Raw genomic sequence first — 20056 nt, 5'->3', positions numbered from 1 at the left:
GAGACAAGACTTTCCTTTGGCCAATTCTGACCACAAAAATATGACAATTGATTCTGGTGAACGACCTATTAGACAATATTTTAATTTTGTGTCTGGTGGGTTTATTAGTTTTCGAAAAAAAAATTCTAAAAAGTCCGCAGCGAAGTTTTAGATACAAAGTTAAAAGGTTCGGGGAATTACTAAACACTTTTTAAATAAAATTCTCTTCAAAGTTTGAGGAGTAAACTTATAATTTTAACTAATTTTAGAAGGACTTTTACCTTAAGGTTTTGTATGGCCTTAAAACTCTTATACTAACCCTTGAGAAAGTATTTTAAAAGGCATTGTTTTCCTTTCCTAAACGATCGTTTTCCTTAAATAACTAAATAAATATGGTAGAAAATAGTGGATCTATGACCATAAATTGTTATAAATACTTTTGTAAAAGATTTGCTCATAATAATTAATCTATATCTTTACTATATTAAAATGGGAGGATCTCGGAAAAATATTTTTTTGTACGTTCTTGTCCCTTCCTTAATTTATTAATTTACAAATTATGTCATTAATAATTTATTATAATTATTGATTATTAATTATCAATAATAATAAATGTACATGATCTAAACAATGTTACAAAAAGTTTTCACCATAAAATCAAATTATTTTCTTTAATTACAATTCATAATAGAATTACAAATATTTTGTAACGTTTTATCTCCTACTACCCTAAAAACATACTTTCTTTCACTATTTTTTCACAACACTTAATTCTCTCCAAACATTACTCTCAAATATTATTTAATCTAAAAATAATATATTCATCAAGTTTTAGAGAATACCTGTGTCGAATCTATATCTTGAATCTGAGGCTTGCAAAATTATTGTTCCATAATTTATGAGGTAAAATAATAGTGATTGTTAAGTATCAACATATTTTAGATTAGTGTATAGCTAAAGTTTGATTTTTTTTTATTCTTTTGTTACTATTGTTTTGTATTGTTCTTTTATAATTAATGTTTCATGTATTTAAAATGTTTTTTTAGAAAATAATAATAATGTATTAATCTATTACAAGCTCATGTTGATTTTGTTGAAAAAAAATTGCGTAAGGACATAAAAAAGTTTTAATTAATTGTAAATAGTAAATTAATTATGAACAATAACTTGTATGAAATCTAAAAAGTTTGGAATATATAACTTTTTGTCTCTTCCTTTTCTAATAATATAATATAATTTAAAGGTTTTTTTTTAATAATTTTAATTATAATATGAAGTTAAATTAGTAAAACTAAAGTGTTTAATATACAACAAAATGCTAGCTTGAAATTTTTTTAGAATTTCTAATAAACAAACAAAATATTTTTTAAAAAGAATGTGCCAAAATTAGATAAAATAACATTGTTAAAATGAAAAATTAAAGTAATTATACGTTTTTCAATCAATATATTAAAAAATATGAAATGTAACCTAAAATTAATTAAAAATAAGAGGTACGAAATAATACATTTTAAATACACTCATAGATTAAATGATTAAATTAGTAAAGTACATATATCTCAATGAAGTTTGTATATATACATCTTAATTTTCTTTATTTATTTATTATTATTATTATTTTGCTATTAGTGATATTTGTTTTTCTCATTTATTTATGTTATTATAAAATTAAGTTAAATAGAAAATATTAGCGTATTTGTACTTGGTATCAAACTAGTATATACAAAGATAAACATAAACATGCCTAAATAATAAAGGCGTATAACTTCCTTTTTTGAGGTCGATGTTCAAATCACCTTTTACTTTCATTTCTTATGAGTTAAATCTTGAGATAATCACATTTGGAAAGTTGATTGTGAAGTAATAAAATTATGTAATAACTAGTTGGCAATTTTTGGTTTTATTTGAAATTAGTCTTTAAATGGAAACACAATAAAAAAATATACCTGAAATTTGTCATTCCCAAACACCATTCCACAAAATTTTCCAATAAATAGGACTACACTACTTCCTCCAAACTCACTTCACATCAAACAAAAAACACAACCTGTTAATTCTCTGAGTAGAAAAGAAAAGAAAAGAAAAGAAGGGTTGAAAATGGCAGTCCCCATGAAGCTTTTTTGTGTACTAATTCTCTTTTCTCTCCTCTACAAAGGTACATACATATACGAGTAACTCGTAGGTTTTTCCTTTTTATTTTTATTTTTAAGTACAACGTTTGGGGTGGGAGATTCGAACTCCCGCCGAACTATGTTCAAGTTGACTAGAAACCCACGATGTGTTTCTCTTTTCTTTTTTAGTACAATATCTGAGGCAGGGGATTCAAACTGACTTTTTGATCATACATAAATGCCTTAACATATTGAGTTATACTCAGGCTGACTAGGAATTCATGATGTTTCTATTTTCTTGTTGAGTACAATATCTGGGGTAGGAGATTCGAACTCACGACATTCTAATCCACCATGTTTTGATCGTATATATTATTTGGAAGTAAATGGACCAAACTCATAATCGTTTTTTTTTTTTACGTTTTGAGTACCATATCCAGGGTGGGAGATTCAAACTGATCACAACCTTCTAGTCGTACACAGGTGTCTTAAGCACTGACTGGAAACTTAGGACGGAATTGACCCATATGATTTTGGAATTTCAGGTAATTGCCAATGCTCTGTGGGTAACATAAAAGTGAGCCAAAGCCCGACAGGATCCCAAGTGCTGGGAAAGACACAATGGAGAGTTACAATCTCAAACAACTGTGGTTGTTCACAGCTAAGCATATTGTTGGATTGCGTTGGATATCAGACAGTGGAGAATGTTGATCCAGCAATACTGAACAGTGCTGCCAATGTTTGTCTGTTTAACAGTGGAAGGCCACTCCTCAAATCAGCCCCCATTTCCTTCACTTATGCTTGGGATAATCCCTACCCTTTCACCCCCCTCTCCTCCACAACTTACTGTGGTTAATTTTACTATTTACCTATTTACTACTTCCATCTCTATCTATTTCTTCACAATCACAACACAGTTTAATTACTAATTTCTACTGCTTTTTTATATGAATTAAATATATATGCACCTTCAGTGTTACTTCCAATTGTCTCTATTTACCTATTCTCGCGCTGTCTGGACATGTATTATATATAAACACTCAATCTTCTTGCTAAAAAAAAGTTCCCTTAGTATTGGGTATCATAATAAATTGGGAGGAAACAATTAGGATTCGAACACAAAACCTCCCGCTCTGATACCATCTTAAAGATGAATAAACCATCATTCAATCCAAAAGCTTAAACTTGTGGATTGGGTAAATTTAATTCATATATTGTATATCTTACCATATTTGATCAAAATACTTGACCTATAATAGAATTAGGAGAAGAAAACCAAAATGATCATTTAACCCGTTTATATATATATATATATATATATATATATATATATATTTATATATATTTATTAACATTTTCTTTAGAGAATATACTATACAAGTGATAAGTTGTTAATTATAAGTTAAATAAAAAAAAATCTAAATGAACATTTCATTGATGGATATTAATAGCAAGAACTAAATAGAAAAATGAACCATGAACCTTTAGATACAATTCAAAAATTTGAGACCAAATCTATAGCCATAGGTAAGCTATTAAATATTTTTTATCGACATTTTCATATATTCATAAGTTTGACAACGACATGAGGTGAATTATTGACATTTTCATACAGTATTGTAAAAAATATCAATAAAATATCACTAATATAGACGTCAGGTTAATATTAATCATTTTTAACTTATTTTAAAATGGTAAAGTTTTTATTTGTTAAGAATTTTTTATTATTTATAAATGTCTATTGAAGGCTTCGACATTTAAAATTTTGCTGTATGTAACCGGTAATGTGTGTCTCTTAAGAAGGAAAGTGATTAATGACTTCCCAAAAGAATTGATTCAATTAAATTACTTGGCAATTTTGCTTACCACCTCTCGTGGAAAGGTTTTAAATAAAAGTTATTGATTTTTTTTAAGTACAATACGTACGTGCGGTGAGAATCGAACTCACAAATTCTCGCTTTGAAGTATATATCAATTACCGCTGAGCTATGCTCGCTTTGACAAATAAAAATTGTTGATTTATGCTCTTTTTTTTCTTTTTCTTTTTTGTGCATTAATTATATCCCTCAAAATGGTCTCTATAAATAAGACCACACTTTCCAACTTTATTTCTATCCACAAAACACAACTTATTATTCCATAAACCACAAAAATGTTTGCCTCAATCAAGCTTTTCTCTCTACTCTTCTTCTTTTCTCTCCTTTCCAAAGGTACATATAGTTTTATAAAACATGTTCTTTGCTCTTCATTTTTGCCTCTAAATTTTAAAATACTTTGTTTTAGCTTTTACGTTCAAAGTTAACATTTATTACCTACTACGACGGGTGTCTACGATCAACATTTACTTATCGAGAGTAATTAAGAAATGAACAGAAGACAAGACATGTTAGTTACACCCACACGTTTGAGTTCTATAAAGCTACCTTTCTCTCCTGATGGATTTACTTTAAAAATCAACAAGAGAGACAAAACTAAAGGTGTGTTTGGGGAGTGATTTTGGTTTACTTTTGCCATTGTCAAAATCATTTTACTTTCTAGTAATCATGTTTGGCAAATTAAAATTTTGATTTTAGGAAAATCAATTATACTTAAATCTCTTTTTTTTTTACAAAATTGAAGCACTAAAACAAAACATCTGAAAGCTATTCAGGGGATCGAACTAAACTAGCTAGCATGTTACGTTTTGTAACCCGTCTTGTTGTACTGTATTTTGAAAGTTTTGTTTCGGATGATTTTGCAGGCAATTGCCAATGCTCATTGGGTGACATTACAATCAGGCAAAACACAACTGGAAGTGAAGTTGAAGGGAAGCAAGAATGGAGAGCCACAATCACAAACAATTGTGTTTGTTCTCAATACAGTGTGAAGTTTGATTGCAATGGATTTAATACAGTGGAGGATGTTGATTCCTCCATTTTAATGGTTTTTGGGTCTGTTTGTTTGGTTAATAATGGTGAACCAATCTTCAAACCAAAACCCATCTCCTTCACTTATGCTTGGGACAATGCCTTCCCTTTCAAGCCCCTCTTCTCTCAAGTTTCTTGTTCTTAACTTCCCTCCTCGGTTTCTTTTATAACTTGAAATCGATACCTCTTTTAACTTTTTACCTTTATAATTCTGCTTTGGACTCGAGATTTGTCGAGAGTTTTTAGTATTAAGCTCAATAGTAGATGGTATCACAAGACTCTATGTTCTTGCCATTGGGCTGTTGTGCCCTTAGGACAACTTCTTTCTTAGTTGTAATGGTATTTAGGGTTTATGATATGAACTATATTTTAATATATTCATGTTGTTTTTTTCAAATTATTTTTATAATTTTCTTGATCCAATGTCAATGTACTTAAATTTGCGTAATTGATATTCGAATAATTGAGTGGGAGAGAGGACCGTCGTTTAACTGTGAAAATAAGTAAAAATATCTCTAAAAAAACATAGGTTATTCTTCCGACAGAAAAATATGTGCATTTGTAAAATTGTTGTTTTGAATCTGTCCAGGTCATTAGTAATTCATCTTAATTTCAAGGTGATCTTTGATTATATAAGCGATGAATTTCTTATTTGATTGAGTCTCTTAACGTATTTCTATTAAGATGATCGATTTGAAAGGAAAAAAACACATATTCTATTTGTTAAGTCAGAGAAAGAGAAACCAAAACCTTCATGCTTGGTATGGACCTGAGAACTTATACTACCATTGAGAGGAGAGATATTTAGAAAGGAATAAATAGTGGGAGAATTCTTCAAAAAATAAAAAATAAGTTAAAAAAAGAAAAAAGAAAATCGTTTCCTTCAAATAAATAAATAAATATGAAGTACTAAAAAAAGTAAATATGATCGAAAATAGCAAACTATAATCATAAATATTATGTAGAGGATTTTCTCCATTAATATATCATTCATTAAAATACCCAATTTTCATACCAAATTTATTTTTGTACTAAAAAAAAGTAATAAAAATGTATCTTTTAGTCTTTTATTGTTATTATTAAGTGTTGTACGGTTATTAAAATATTTAATTTACAATCAGAAAATGATGAGTTTTTTTTAGTACAACGAAAATGATGAGTTGAATCACTTCAAGAACGAGAAAAAGAGCTACCGCCCCCTTCCGATATTTCGATTGAAATACCCATAAATGGTATTTTTTCGGAATGAAAGGGTTCGCTTTGACCGTTAAGAGTAGGTAACCCGTTCCCTGTGTCTTTGTTTCTATTGCATTCTATCTCATCGTATCAAATTCTGTTCTGCGATATTTGAGAATCACCGTCAATACCTCGGTGTAGGTCCGGGATAATCCTTTGTCCCACAGTCTGGGTCTATTTACAACTAGCCAATTAAGAATTCTCAGATGTACTAGTACTAGCAAGTGCATCACGTTAGTAACGTCTCTATTCCTAGTAGTCACCAATTGGTCCTTTGTCATTTTACTAATAAAAGTCCGCATTAAAATTTTGAAGATTCTCCCTATCTTAAAAAAAAATCAAGATTTTTTCTTTTCTTTTCTCTCGTGAGAAATGGCTTTTCTTTTTTTCTTTTATAGTACTGTATTTGCGTGGGGACAATCATCAATAGGGGTAGAAAAAAATCCACGAAACCTTTATCTCTATGGATATCTGATCGATCGGGTCGGAGAATCTCCGGTTTGATCACAAATCCTAATCTAGGTCTCTGGCGGGGATGAGAGAGATCTCTCCTCCCCATCCCCGTCTCTGATCCTTCCCTATTTAATATTTTATTCATTTTTATATTTTTATATATGATAATTTTAATATATATTAATTTTAATAAATAATTTTTAAATATTTTTTAAAAAGTCTAAGCACGAGGCCCATTTAGCCACTTTTTATTTAGTTTTAACCCCCATAAAAATAAAAAAAATGAAAAAAAAATTAAATAAATAAATATATTTATCGGGGATGAGGGCGGAGATGAGGATGGCCCCCGGCCCTGCCCCGTTGTCATCCCTAATCATCAACTGTGTATTTGTTGGAGAACTCAAAACATAATGTGGGGTTGGATCCCTCTAAAGTTATAAGATAGATGTTCTAGGTGCCATATATATATATATATATATATATATATATTTTTTTTTTTTTTTTCTGCTGCTATCATAGAGTTTGAACCAATTCCTTCTTAATTCATCTTAAGTCCTCTAGACCAATGAGCCACTCATGATGATTATTTTTCTTTATCTATAATATCAATAGTGTTATTTTCAACAATTGAATAGAAGATAACAAAAAACTCATAGATAGAATCGAAATTTAAAATTAGATATTCAAATTTTCACCTCTTGAATGAAAAAAATTAGGGTTAAATGTATAATTATTAACCATAATAGTCGAGTCATGTTTTTGTTTTTCTTATAAGGAAACACAGTCCTATGTTTTCACTGAATTCAAAGATTACTTTTTTTCCTTATTTTAAGAAAATAAAAAATAACAGTCATTTGTAACTGATTCTGGTTACTCCTAACATGGAAAGTGATTTACTTCCCAAATATTTGTGAAATAGTTGACATTTTTGAAATATATATGCATTCAATTACTAGACATTTTTGTTTAAATTCAAAATATTTCTAAATTATTACCATCTTCAAATGGAAAGATATTAAATAAAATAATTTTGTGTACAATTTTTGTGCATTATATCCTTGAAAAGGGTCCTTATAAATAAGACTTTGATTTGCATTTCAAAACATATAACTTTTCAGAAAAAGAAAAGCATAAAGAAATGGTTGCTTCCATCAAGCTTTTGTGTGCACTCTTCTTCTTTTGTCTCCTTTCCAAAGGTATATATATTTAGAAACTCATCTTACTATGATCATGTTGCAGTTTAAATCCCTGAATTTTGATAAAACTTCATTTACATGGTTTAATCCTTTCACACACATCCCTTTAGGTAAGGTGGAAAAAAGCTTATTTATATTTAGTATATATATAAATATATATTTTTTAAAAATTGTGGCGGGGCAGGGAACGGGGAAGGGGGAAAAATATCCTCATCCCCACCCTGCAAGGAATCTAAACGGGGATTCCCCACCCCTGTTTAGGGCGAGTCCCACGACCCATTCCCATGGAAAAAATGAGCATCCCTAATTCATATTACAAGCGTTTTTTCTAGTTTCATGAAGAAGTCAGTTGTAAAAATCAGCACGCCATAACATATTGAAACCCCCACCCCACATATTATTGTTCTAAAAAAACATTTCACCCACTTTTCCAAATTTTAGTTTAAAAATTGTGGGGTGACAGATCGACCCTTTAATTAACATTCAATATCGATTGAGTGCTTTGACTTAACTTTCATCAAGTTAACAAACAAAGGCCACAATGCCACACGATAGTCGACGACGAGAACGAACTATAACAATCTCTCGTATCTACAAATCGAGAACGACCCGTTTTGTCGTCGAAGTCGACTAATTTTGTTTCGGATGAATAATTTTCAGGCAACTGCCAATGCTCGTTGGGTGACATTTCAATCAAGCAAGAAGCAACTGAAAAAAGAGTTGGAGGGCAGCAAGAATGGTTAGTGACAGTCTCAAACAACTGTGTTTGTTCTCAGTACAATGTGAAGTTGGATTGCACTGGATTTTCCTCAGAGGAGATTGTTGATTCATCAAAGTTAACAAATACTGGGAATGAGTGTTTGATCAACGGTGGTCGGCCAATCTTCAAATCAGATCCCATCTCCTTCACTTATGCTTGGGATCTTATTTTCCCTTTCAAGCCCCTCTCCTCCCAAGTTGCTTGTTCTTAATTTCCTCTTTTTTCTTTTTTTCTATTTACAATTACTAAAATACCCCCACAGTTTGTATTATGGTTTTGTTTCTTAGGTTTGTGATATGTATTGCATATGCAACCACATGAAATATATCAAGTCTTAACCCACAGTTTTGTTGTAGCTTATCGAGCATATAGTTTAACGGTTAAAATATCACTATATGAGTACAGTTAGAATTTTGAATCTTTGCTATGCAATTATAATGTTATATTATTTTAGAAAAGAAAAGAACATTTGCAATAAAAGTAGAGCATATAGTTTAACGGTTAAAATATCACTATATGAGTACAGTTAGAATTTTGAATCTTTGCTATGCAATTATAATGTTATATTATTTTAGAAAAGAAAAGAACATTTGCAATAAAAGTAGAGCATATAGTTTAACGGTTAAAATATCACTATATGAGTACAGTTAGAATTTTGAATCTTTGCTATGCAATTATAATGTTATATTATTTTAGAAAAGAAAAGAACATTTGCAATAAAAGTAGAAACTAGCCGTGCAAGATGTGAGGAGGAATGTTTTTGGTGTTATTAGCTTGTGTGTTTGTTGTTTTCCTTTTTAATTGGGGATTAAATTGTGACTAATTTAAAGTCGTTATTTTTTAAGTATAAAGACCAAATGTATTTTCTAACCATGTTTAATAAAAGTGATTTTTTACTCTACCAAAATCACCCCAAAACATACCCTAAATCAATTTTTTATATTTCTTCTTCAAGTAATTCTGAAAACTTTTATTTATTTATTTTAAGGATATTTAAATTTCATGCAAAAGTCAAATTTTGGGAAATTTTTTCCAATATAAATAATTGTAAAAAAAAAACAAAGAGAATTATTTGTTGGGTTTAAATATCTAATTCGGTCTTTTAATTTTAAGTTTTGTTTATTTTAGTTTCATGTAATTTTAAAATGTTTGTTTTTAAATTTATGTATTTTTAAAAGGTGACTATTTTAATCTCTACATACAATATTTAACAAAAAATTTATATTGAATAAAAACCTTTAATACAAATTTATGGCTACATTTAAAAAAGAAATTAGTGATTTAAAAAGTATCATATTAAAATTTTGATTGGAAATAAATGAGATAAAAAAAATTAAATTGATCAAAATGATAACTTTTTAAAAGTAAAAGGATTAAAATGAATGTTTAAACAATATAAAAACTAAAATGAATAAAAATTGAAAATATATTAAAAAATATACTTAATTGAAACTAAATGAATCAAAATGATCCCAAGCCAAAAAGTAGGACCAAAATATCATTTAAACCTGTTTATAATCATAATCAATAGTATTTTTTATTCTTTTTTAAAAGATTTATGAAATATTGGCAAATTATGTCAATAGAAACCCTTTTAGCTCATAGGTTCGTGAAACATATGTTTTTTGAGTGTGTAAAAGAATGAACATAAAAAATCTAAGTTTCTTCCTAATATGTCCATTCGACTCCGATTGACGCCAAGTTTTAGTTCACTTTTGATAAAAAAATAAAATAAAATATAAAAAAAGAAACAGAAAGAAAAGAGAAAAATTGAGCTTTTGAAAAAATGATTAGAATGATGAAAAAATATATATATTTTTTAGGTTAAAAAACACATTTGCTTCTTATACTTTTGCTAATATAATAATCTAGTCCCTAAATTTTAGTTTATAACAATTTAGTCATTGTACTTTTAAATTGATAACAATTTAGTCCTTAAATTTTAGTACCTAACAATTTAGTGTTTATAGTTTAACATTTTTTTAACAATTTAGTCCATATCGTAAATTTTTTTGTCAAACTTAAGTATCGATTTTTATCTTATAACGATTTAGTCTTTGTAATTTGTAAACACATTTGGTCATTCATTGATTTATCGATCTAAATGTATAAGAAATTTAACAAATTTAATTGTTACATGTCATAGTTTGAGGACTAAATTGTTACAAATTTGAAACCCAAAACTAAATCATTACAAGCAAAAGTTCAGGAACTAAATCGTTACTTTACTGGACATAGAGACAAAAGTGTTTTTTAACCTATTTTTTATTAGATTATAGCCAAGGGGATAGAGAAATATAATTAGGTTAAGTATAGATTTTGAAAAATAAAAAATATATTTATTATTATAATACGCGAAAAGATCCCAAGAGAAATTATTCCCAGAACTACTGGAAAGCTGCCCCCATTTCGAGAATAAGCCGATGGGAAGATGGGAAGAGGCTGGAGCTGCTAGTTTCGTACTGAGCTGGTGCTTTCAGAGGATTTCTCAAGCTTTTTCACATTGTTTCTCTCTTTTCCCCATTGTATTTAATTTCTTCCCTCCCCATGAACTAAAACCCCATTTTTTAAGGAGATTCTATGCTGTAGCTTAGGAACAGAGACCTCTAGTCTGATTTTAATTACTGATAAATAGAGATGCTTTTATATTTTCATCTGTTTTTTCTGGCCACATTTATCAGTTAGGTAGCGCGATTAGCTCTATTCGTGGATTAGTTACTTTTGTTTAGTAGATTTATGGATAGTTAGGAAAGAATAATGTCCCCTAAACATGCTTAAAATCTATTCTTATTGTTTGGGTATTTAGAACGGTATTCATGTTTGGGTGTCTCGGAAGGGAACCACATCGGTTTGAGCATTAGCATCGATTTTATACTAGAGCGTCCTCTATGAGTAAGTGAAGCTTAAGGAGTCTCACCGGTCTTAATCTCATTCATGTTTCCCTTAATTCGCCTTTTGTGCTAAATTTCTCAATTGGAATTTATCTCTACATTTTTATAGCATTTTACCCGCTAGAGTTTTAGTTATACGAACATTAATTTTCTTTTATTTACATTTTTTGTATTCTTAACGCATGCTTAGAGTAACATCCTTAGTACATGTGAATTGACGAGAATAATGCACTTGTACTCATATAGATTGTGGACATGCAACAAGGGCCTATCAGATTTATCCCCCATTGTGCGAATGGCCGGGCCTGGGACCGTGACTATCTAAGATCGGTCGTATCTCTAAGGACGGCCAGTAATACCCTTGATGTAGCACCTATCTGGGTGCGAATTTCTGTTCTTTGGGTGAAAACCATTGGGAAACAAGAACCGAAGAAGAATTCTAAGTAACATTTCTGATGGAGAAAAAGATGAATGCGGACTGGGAATCTAGTTTTGAAGGAATTTTCCGTATTTCAAAAGAACATAAAAGAAAAGAAAAGGAAAGGAAAAAAAGGAAGAAAGAAAAGAATAAAAGTTCAATTGAAATATATAATTAATGTTTTCACCTGGTGCTTGTGCGAACCTCTTTCTCCCCTCGTTGTACTAAAAAATATTTATAACAATTACTTTTATAAATATATCAATAATATTTTTAAAACTTATGGTCCATCAAAAAATTCGAATTCAAAGGTAATAGAATGTTGAAGTTACGAGGTGTATTTGACTTAAAATAAATCATTTTTTACGTCTAAAATTGATTACAATTTAGTTCCTAATGTTAAAAAAAAGTACGTTAGATTTATGATGTGACTCATCCATGTGTATAAATTAAAAGGCCAGTGTCCTAGACGATTTATGATTAAAAAAAAATGAATCGTCTTAGCCACCCATATCGAGATCCTTAATCTCTACTCCAGAGACACCGAGATCCCGTCCGCTCATACTCCCCAAGGGAAAGTCTCCTCCCAAGCTTACCATGGATCGAAATTGGCTTGAACCAGTTTAAATTCCTCATGGAATTTGCTCTAAATCCTCTGCTTCAGTTCCACCCTGGCGAGGTGGGAGGAGAAAGACAGAAGGCGAAGGATCTCATGTAGGCAACTAACACATTCATTCTTTTACCCGATAGCTGCATGTAGGCAACTAACACATTCATTCTTTTACCCGATAGCTGCTGTCTTAATTTGTACACATGACTTTTTATTTTTTATACACAAATCAATCATGCATACTTCATAATTGGCACTAAATTTTAACCAATTTAAAGTCGTTATTTTTGAAGTATCGAGACAAATGTGTTTTATAACCATGTTTAACAATCAGCTTTTGACTAGTAACTATATTCTAGTAATCATTAATTAAAGTTCTAAAATTTAAGAGCGGGACAATCCTTCCTTCTAAGCTCGCCTCCTTAACGGTAAGGAGTAATATTGTCCTCACCACCATTAAATGTTTGATAATTAAGAAAGAGTAATGCAAAAAACAAAAACTTTTTTTTTAAATAATGAGTTGTCAATTACTATAATAAGAATTGAATGTGTCCGAACAAATTTATTGATTTCTACTAAAATAAATCGAAAACAGACATTGAGATCTATATCGTTTGCATAACCGATCAGATCAGTCTATTTATTGTTTCAAATTTTTATTCACAAAATAATAATATAACAAAATTGATTTGCTTTTTTCCTAAATGACATAAAACTTTAAATGCAATAAATGAAGAAATAATGAGTATCCTGAATTATGCGGACTGAATCCATCGCCATAAAACCAACCTACCACATAAAATTATTTCACGTTGACTTCTGCAAAATATGTCTCTTTAAAAAATATATGTTTTCTACTTTTTATGCCATACTTTGTATGTCACCTTTTTCATTTTTCCTAAAAGAGAATTTAATTTAAAATTTATAAAAAAGAGCAGTATTTTCTTTATTGATTTGATTTTCAGAAACATTCGGCTAATGATTAATTATTATATATGTGATTAGTAAAAGATAATAATTTTGGTTTAAATACTTTTTGGTTCCAGCACTTTCGACTTTGGTTCATTTTAATCTTCATATTTTCAAAATGTCTATTTTAGTTTTTGTATGTTCAAATTTTTGTACATGTTAGTCCCTGTACGATCGAAACATCTACTTTGGTCACTGTACTTTTAAACTGTTTTTGATCTCTATTTGCAAAATTTTATACACAATAAAAAACATTTAATACAAAATTATGACTATATTTCATGTTAAAATTTTAATCAAAATAAATGAGATAAAAATTAAAATGAAAGGCTCAGAATTGTCACTTTTAAAAAGTACGATGACTAAAATAAATATTCCAAAAGTACATGAACTAAAATGAAAAAAAAAAGTTGAAAGTATAGAGATCAAAATGAACCAAAATAAAAAATACATGAACCATTTTGTATTTAAACTAATAATTTTTGTTTGAAGAAAATAAAAAGGAAATATATCATTGAGATGGGAAGTCATTTAAAGATAAATATAAATAAATTAAGGGGCATTTTATTTTTATTAAAAGCCCAGCTCAAAAAGGAGGAAATACATGAATGAGAACCATTTATAATTAATGAAGTTTGGTGGAGTGTTTTTGTCATCATTTTTGTATACATACAACATATATAAAATAAAGATATATATCCACTTTTTTATACAAGAAAATACAGAGATATATATTAATATTTACCACATAAATGTTTGTATATATTCTACCTCCTTTCCTCACAGAAAATAAAAAGTTGTCTGTGAAAGGAGAGGAAAAAAGGTCCCTGCTAATGGCTGTCATCTTCAAGGCTATTTGTGTATTCATCTTCCTCTCTCTCCTTGCCAAAGGTATTATCAAATAGTTCACTCTCTTAGAAATTTATATCTTTATTTTCTTGAAAATTTTAGATCTATGTCAAATCTTTTACCTATCTTTTGTTTAAGGGTGGATAATTGTTTTTTAGAAAATGAAATGAAGAAATTTCTAATGCAAATATATGAGAGCTTTTGTTTTGGTTTTTCAATGTAATGATTTTGTTCTTAATTGTCTGTTTTTTAAAAAATTAAGCTTGATTGTTTAAATTTTATTTGTTTTGTAATCTTTTTTATAACCCTAACCAAAATTTAAAAGCTAAAAAAATCCTAAAAATCAATGTTGGCTATTTGAATTCAACAAAAAATAATCAAGAGTTTTACAAAAAAACAAAAACAAAAAGTTGTTAGTAAATAAGCTTTAAGGAAAGACGGGGTAAATAAAGGTTTCATGAGAATTATTAGTGAGAGCTACCTTCAAAGCTTTAGGTCACCAACTCCTTTGACCTTTTTGACGCCATCCAAATGTCATCTTCCATAGTCCATACGTATTCCAACGACTTTGCAAGTACATGTGTCTTTAGAAAACAACTACCTGGGCATAGTCACTACAACCCCTTTATTAGGTGGCCCCTCCTCCCCTCAGAGGTTATTTTGACGACTTCCTTAAACAAAGTAGTTTCCATATCCATGCTTCAAAGCAGCAACAGCAAAGTTATAACTGTTTTTATACATATTTACGAGTACCTGGGCCAATTTACATGTACCTCAAACAATCTCATGAAACAATATTTGGTTGCCAAAGAAATCTCGTATGATATTAAATCTTAAGAAGGTGGTCACCATGATTTGAAGTTTGAACTTATTATCTCTCGAACCTTCATAAATCTGAACTTTCAATCACAAGCTGAACACAAAATCTATCACAGAGCACAAACTGAAATTGGATGTGTATGTCGGTAGATATGAAACTTTATCTAATTTTGTGGGAAATGTTTCATGTTTTGTGAATTGAAGGGGGTTGGGGATGCTCTATGGAGGACTTGGCAATCAGGCAAACTCCAACCGGGGAAATGGTAAATGGGAAAAGAGAATGGAGAGTTAGAATCAGCAATGAATGCAAAAATTGCACTCAGTTGAATGTGAGATTCAAGTGTGGAGGTTTCAAGACAGCTAAAGCCATCAAACTCACCATCTTAGCCAAGATGGGGGCTCAATGTGTGGTCAATGCTGGCCTTCCAATCTATTCCTCTATTCCCATCACCTTCACTTATGCATGGGACCCTTTATTTAATTTCACCCCTTTCTTCTCCCAAGTTGTTTGTTCCTAGTTTCTTCTCTCCAACTTATAATCCTATGTGCAAATAAAGATTGGGGAGTGCTTTCTATGCTGTGTATTATACATCTTTGGCAAAGTATTTGATATATATTATATTTATACCTATTTTAGTATCTAAACTTAAATGCTATATCTCCATCCTGTGTGTAATTGAACTTCCATATGTAATTGTTTTTAAACCACCCATACCGAGTCTAGTCTTGTATTAGGTTTGTAACGTGACCAAAAAATTTTTTAAAAACATTGTGAGTAAGTTGTATCGTTGTAACTCTGCTAGTAGTGCACACTTGAGCTAAAAAAATTGTTATGATTAAATCACCCCTATATCATGAGTTCGAACCTTCGAATGAGCTTCTTATAAAGAAAACTTTTAATGTCTTTCAGGCTCAATGGCAGGTTAAAAAACAAATTAGAATAAACTCTCAAACTATACAAGTTGCTAAAATTAAACCCTTAAAAAATTTTCCTAGGGGTGAAAGTCAGTCAAGGTTAGCTCAATCTCAATCTCGACAACAACTATTAGTTGGAGATGTCAATAAAAATGATTTATTTAAGCACTCGACCAGTCCGATGGAGACTACCAACCGGATTGGGCTTTTCAGGTTAGGAGAGGGAATAGAAGGGGTTGAGTCATGCATGTAAGAGAGAGAATGAATGAGAGCATAGGGCTCTTGCATGTGAGAGAGAGAAGAGAAGAAGAGAGATGAATTTAGTTGGCGTGGTCTTGCATATGAGAGAGAAGGGAAAGGAAAAGATGGATTTGGTGGTGGCATGCTAGAAAGGGGGAGAGGAAGAGTATTGAATATTAATAAGGAAGAGTCAGTTGTCCCGTGAGATTAATCGAGGTGCGCGTAAACTGGCACAAACATACACAAATGTAAAAAAATAAAAGATATTAATGAGGGAGAGAAATAGAGGGAGAATACGAACAAAGGATAGAAGAATGGCGGAAAATTGAAACATAACTATAAATGAAGCTAAAGAAAAAATATACAAAGAGAAACTGAGTTTAGACGTGGGGTCGTTAGAGAGGTGTACATAAAATCTAACCGACCAACGGGTCGATTTTGTAATTTCAACAATCGGTTGGTTGGGACTGACTAACTAACGTCAAATATTGATCCGGTCTATTCTAGTCTTTTAATGAATTATAATTATACCCTTCAAACTTACAAAGTTATCACAATTAAACCTCATCATTATCGCTGCAATGGAAGGATTTAATTACAAAAGTTTTGTAAGCTTAGGAGGTGAAAGTTTAAGGATGGGATTCCAACCAGTTCTCTAGTTAACGCAAAATTTCAATAGAAGTAATAGGATTTGAACTAAGCATCGACTTTGATCTAAAAATGAAAAGAAAAGAAAACATCAAGAGAATGATTGGTAAATCACGTCACAATTCTTATCTTCCTATTTCTGTTCTCAAATACATGAGATTTTCAGTGTCTAAAAAAACAGTCAACGCATATGAAAATTTATGTTGACAGCACATCACACTAGAGACTTGCGTAAGAGTTTTAAATTGATTTCTTTTTGTTTTCGAAACTATTATAGTTTTAATTATTGCCATAGCCAATAAGGAAAGCCATTGAAAATACAGATATGTAGACACGAGGATACCATAATTTTCCAAGAAAAAGCAATCATAAAAACATAGAATTTGGTTTCCACTTATCTCAAAGGCACTTCCAGCCAGCTTGCAAAAAGTTCCCCCACCAGCCATGATCAACCTCTCCACCATGATTGCAGCAATCCTCATCCTAATCCTAAGTTTCATCAACAAAGGTAATAGAATTTGATAAAAAGTTAAAATCCCAGATAAAATATTGGCGATCTCTACTACCTCTCTAGCTTCCTCTTCCTTTTTCTGAGTTTGAGTTAGGTGAAATTTGTTGCAGGTTCTGCAGGTGGAAACTGCAGTTTGGACACCATTAACATAGGAACAGAGAGAAGCGGGAGGGAAATTGGGGGGCAGCCTGAATGGAACGTGCAAGTGATCAATAATTGCGATTGTCCTCAGAAGCAAATCGTGTTGTCCTGCCCAGGGTTTCAGACTACTGAACCCGTTGTTCCATCGATTCTGTCAAAGCAGGGGGACACTTGTCTTCTCATAAACGGTAGCACTGTACAGCCTCGTGCTTCAGTTTCATTTTCCTACGCTTGGGATCCCCCTTTCATCATGTTCCCTCGTTTCTCTGTTGCTCAGTGTCCTGCCTGAAGCACCAAACATTAAAAATAAGTTATCAATTTAGTCTGAGTTCCTCTGAAATTGGAAGGGAAAATGATAATCACTTGTTTTTTTTGTTTGAAAAGAATTATAATTGATTACAGATGATGTCTTCTGCCAATATATCTTGAGGTTGTTTTCTTCCGCTTCCACCTGATCTGTTAAAACATGGATTGGACAGGTTATAGTTATATCACATGGTTTGGTAGAAGAGGGGAGAAATTTGACATCTAGTAAAAAGGGCCAGTGGGGGTAGTGTTTTTTTATTCCTACACAGACTAGAGATCACAAATGTTACCATCCTCACTTGGGTTTGACAAAAGAACCAGCCTTTTTGAAAGACTTGATATAAGCATGGTTTCCGATTCGGGGTCTGCGTGCGCATGCGGTAGAAAGAGGGAGTGTTGTGTGTTCAAGAAGCTTTCGTCAAACTATATCTTATTATCTGAGTCCGCTCTTTTGGACCCGACTACAATCAGCCTCATGAGCAACTGCAAAGCTTGCTCCGACCATTCAGATCAGATATCCTACAACGAAGGAGATGAAAATGGTGAGAGAGATGAAACTATACTCTCGAACCTCGCCCCCAACATATGATTATCATCAAAATCATCCTCTTCATTCCCTCATTTCCACTGGCTTTAAATACTCTGCTTCGTAACCATAATTGACATGGGGTAATGGCTACTGGTCCAACCTTCATCTCTCTTTTATTCTCATCCTGATTGTGACCATTTTTCATTCTCACCATCACGTGGACACCTATTTCATGCTAAAACTTATCTTCATTCCCTCCTCACTACACCATCGTTCCAAACAATTACATCAATCAAGCATTATCATCCTCAGCTTCACAGTCTTTTTAGCGTATGACCATCATTTTCTTCATGAAACACAATCAATGTAGAACTACAACAAATAAAAAGAATTAGGTTGTTTTCATGTTCCCGAAGAAAGCAAAACACACACATATATAAACATAGATCTTGCAGCACAGCAAGTTGCAACTGACCCTTTAAACTGGTCATGTAGAATGGAAAGTGTAACAATTCCAATAGGTGGAGCTCCTATCTGTAAAACCCAAACAATATGTTAAAAGTCAAAGACGTGAAGAGAAAGAGCAACTTTACAAACAGACGGTAATATGAACATGGAATTAGAAAGCAATGGCCAACAGCTACAGAACATTTGACCTCTGTCTATGGTGTCCGGATGTGCGCTTATAAAAAGAAATCAATATAACGAAAGAATGGATAAATCATTCAACTAGTTCAAGAATTTCGACTGAAATAACTATCCTGTTAGGGCTAAAGCTCAAATGGCCGCGGGGGACGGATAACACGTACATAAAAAGAAGCAAGCGTAATCGACATAAGGAATCTCAGAGGCCAGAATTGACACAGGAACTCGGTTTTCAAAGCATTTCGAGTGAACGAACTAACAAGACGAGAATCCAAAGAAAACTCCACGGCGGGAAATTCAAAAGCACGGTGAATTGGCATGAGACGAATTATTTGAGTTAAAATAACATGGACTGCACCATTGGGAGGAAGAAAACACCAAAATGCTGAAGAATCAATGGCTGTCTGAACCAGCACGGTCTCTAACATGGCGGAGATTTTGCGATGCAGTGGCGACGGAAAAGTGCCGGAATGAATCGATCGTCAGTAAGTTTAGAAAAAGCTAATGTCATTTGGACTCTACAATGCAAGATGACTGTCCAGAATCGTAGCCATTTTTGCTTCGTTCTGATGAATTCTTCAAATTTTCCGCATCGATCCGTCGATGAATCTAAAAATTCTTGAGGAGGGAAGAGGAAGAACTCTAAGCATACGCCTGGGCCGAACCTAAGAACATTGGGAGGATGGGCTCAGGATTAAGCCCAATTAACCTAATTACGAGATAGAAACATAAACGCCTTTAGTTTTTTTTTTAACTGCAAATCTAATATAATTTATAGCCTATTATAAAAATAAGGTAAATTGTAGTGGGCAGAGCAAAAAAACCTTTTATGTATTTCAAAACATGTTCAATAATATATGAGATACTCATATCAATATATATCAGATTGTCATCATGCCTCATTGCCTCTTAATTAATTCTAAC

General features: G+C 31.4%; 2 protein-coding genes and 1 long non-coding RNA gene across 5 annotated transcripts; 2 read left to right on the top strand and 1 right to left on the bottom strand.

Annotated features, from left to right (window-relative positions):
- Window positions 1-7807: 7807 nt before the first annotated feature.
- Window positions 7808-8985, top strand: LOC111012144 (TPD1 protein homolog 1B-like). The gene is made up of 2 exons (XM_022286204.2): window positions 7808-7881; window positions 8542-8985. The coding sequence occupies exons 1-2, from the start codon at window positions 7824-7826 to the stop codon at window positions 8850-8852; spliced, it is 369 nt and encodes a 122-aa protein (XP_022141896.1). The 5' UTR covers window positions 7808-7823; the 3' UTR covers window positions 8853-8985.
- Window positions 8986-17089: 8104 nt separating this feature from the next.
- On the top strand, window positions 17090-18073 carry LOC111011980 (TPD1 protein homolog 1). Its single transcript, XM_022285987.2, has 2 exons — window positions 17090-17508; window positions 17622-18073. The coding sequence occupies exons 1-2, from the start codon at window positions 17445-17447 to the stop codon at window positions 17939-17941; spliced, it is 384 nt and encodes a 127-aa protein (XP_022141679.1). The 5' UTR covers window positions 17090-17444; the 3' UTR covers window positions 17942-18073.
- Window positions 17797-19863, bottom strand: LOC111011990 (uncharacterized). Of its 3 annotated transcripts, XR_015789051.1 has the most exons (5): window positions 19491-19855; window positions 18963-19021; window positions 18249-18859; window positions 18053-18108; window positions 17797-17937 (listed from the first exon to the last, which is right to left on the bottom strand). It is a non-coding gene; the product is annotated as an uncharacterized LOC111011990 (long non-coding RNA). The 3 variants fall into 3 exon arrangements; XR_015789050.1 differs by having other exon boundaries at window positions 18053-18859; window positions 19297-19863; XR_002601475.2 differs by having other exon boundaries at window positions 18053-18859; window positions 19491-19858.
- Between the last annotated feature and the right edge of the window lie 193 nt (window positions 19864-20056).

Source organism: Momordica charantia (genome assembly GCF_013281855.1).
Source record: "Momordica charantia cultivar OHB3-1 chromosome 11 unlocalized genomic scaffold, Mcharantia_2.0 BLBB01000011.1, whole genome shotgun sequence".
Taxonomy (NCBI): Eukaryota; Viridiplantae; Streptophyta; class Magnoliopsida; order Cucurbitales; family Cucurbitaceae; genus Momordica; species Momordica charantia.
Note: the sequence above shows the minus strand (reverse complement) of the source record. Positions and strands in the feature narration are given on the sequence as shown.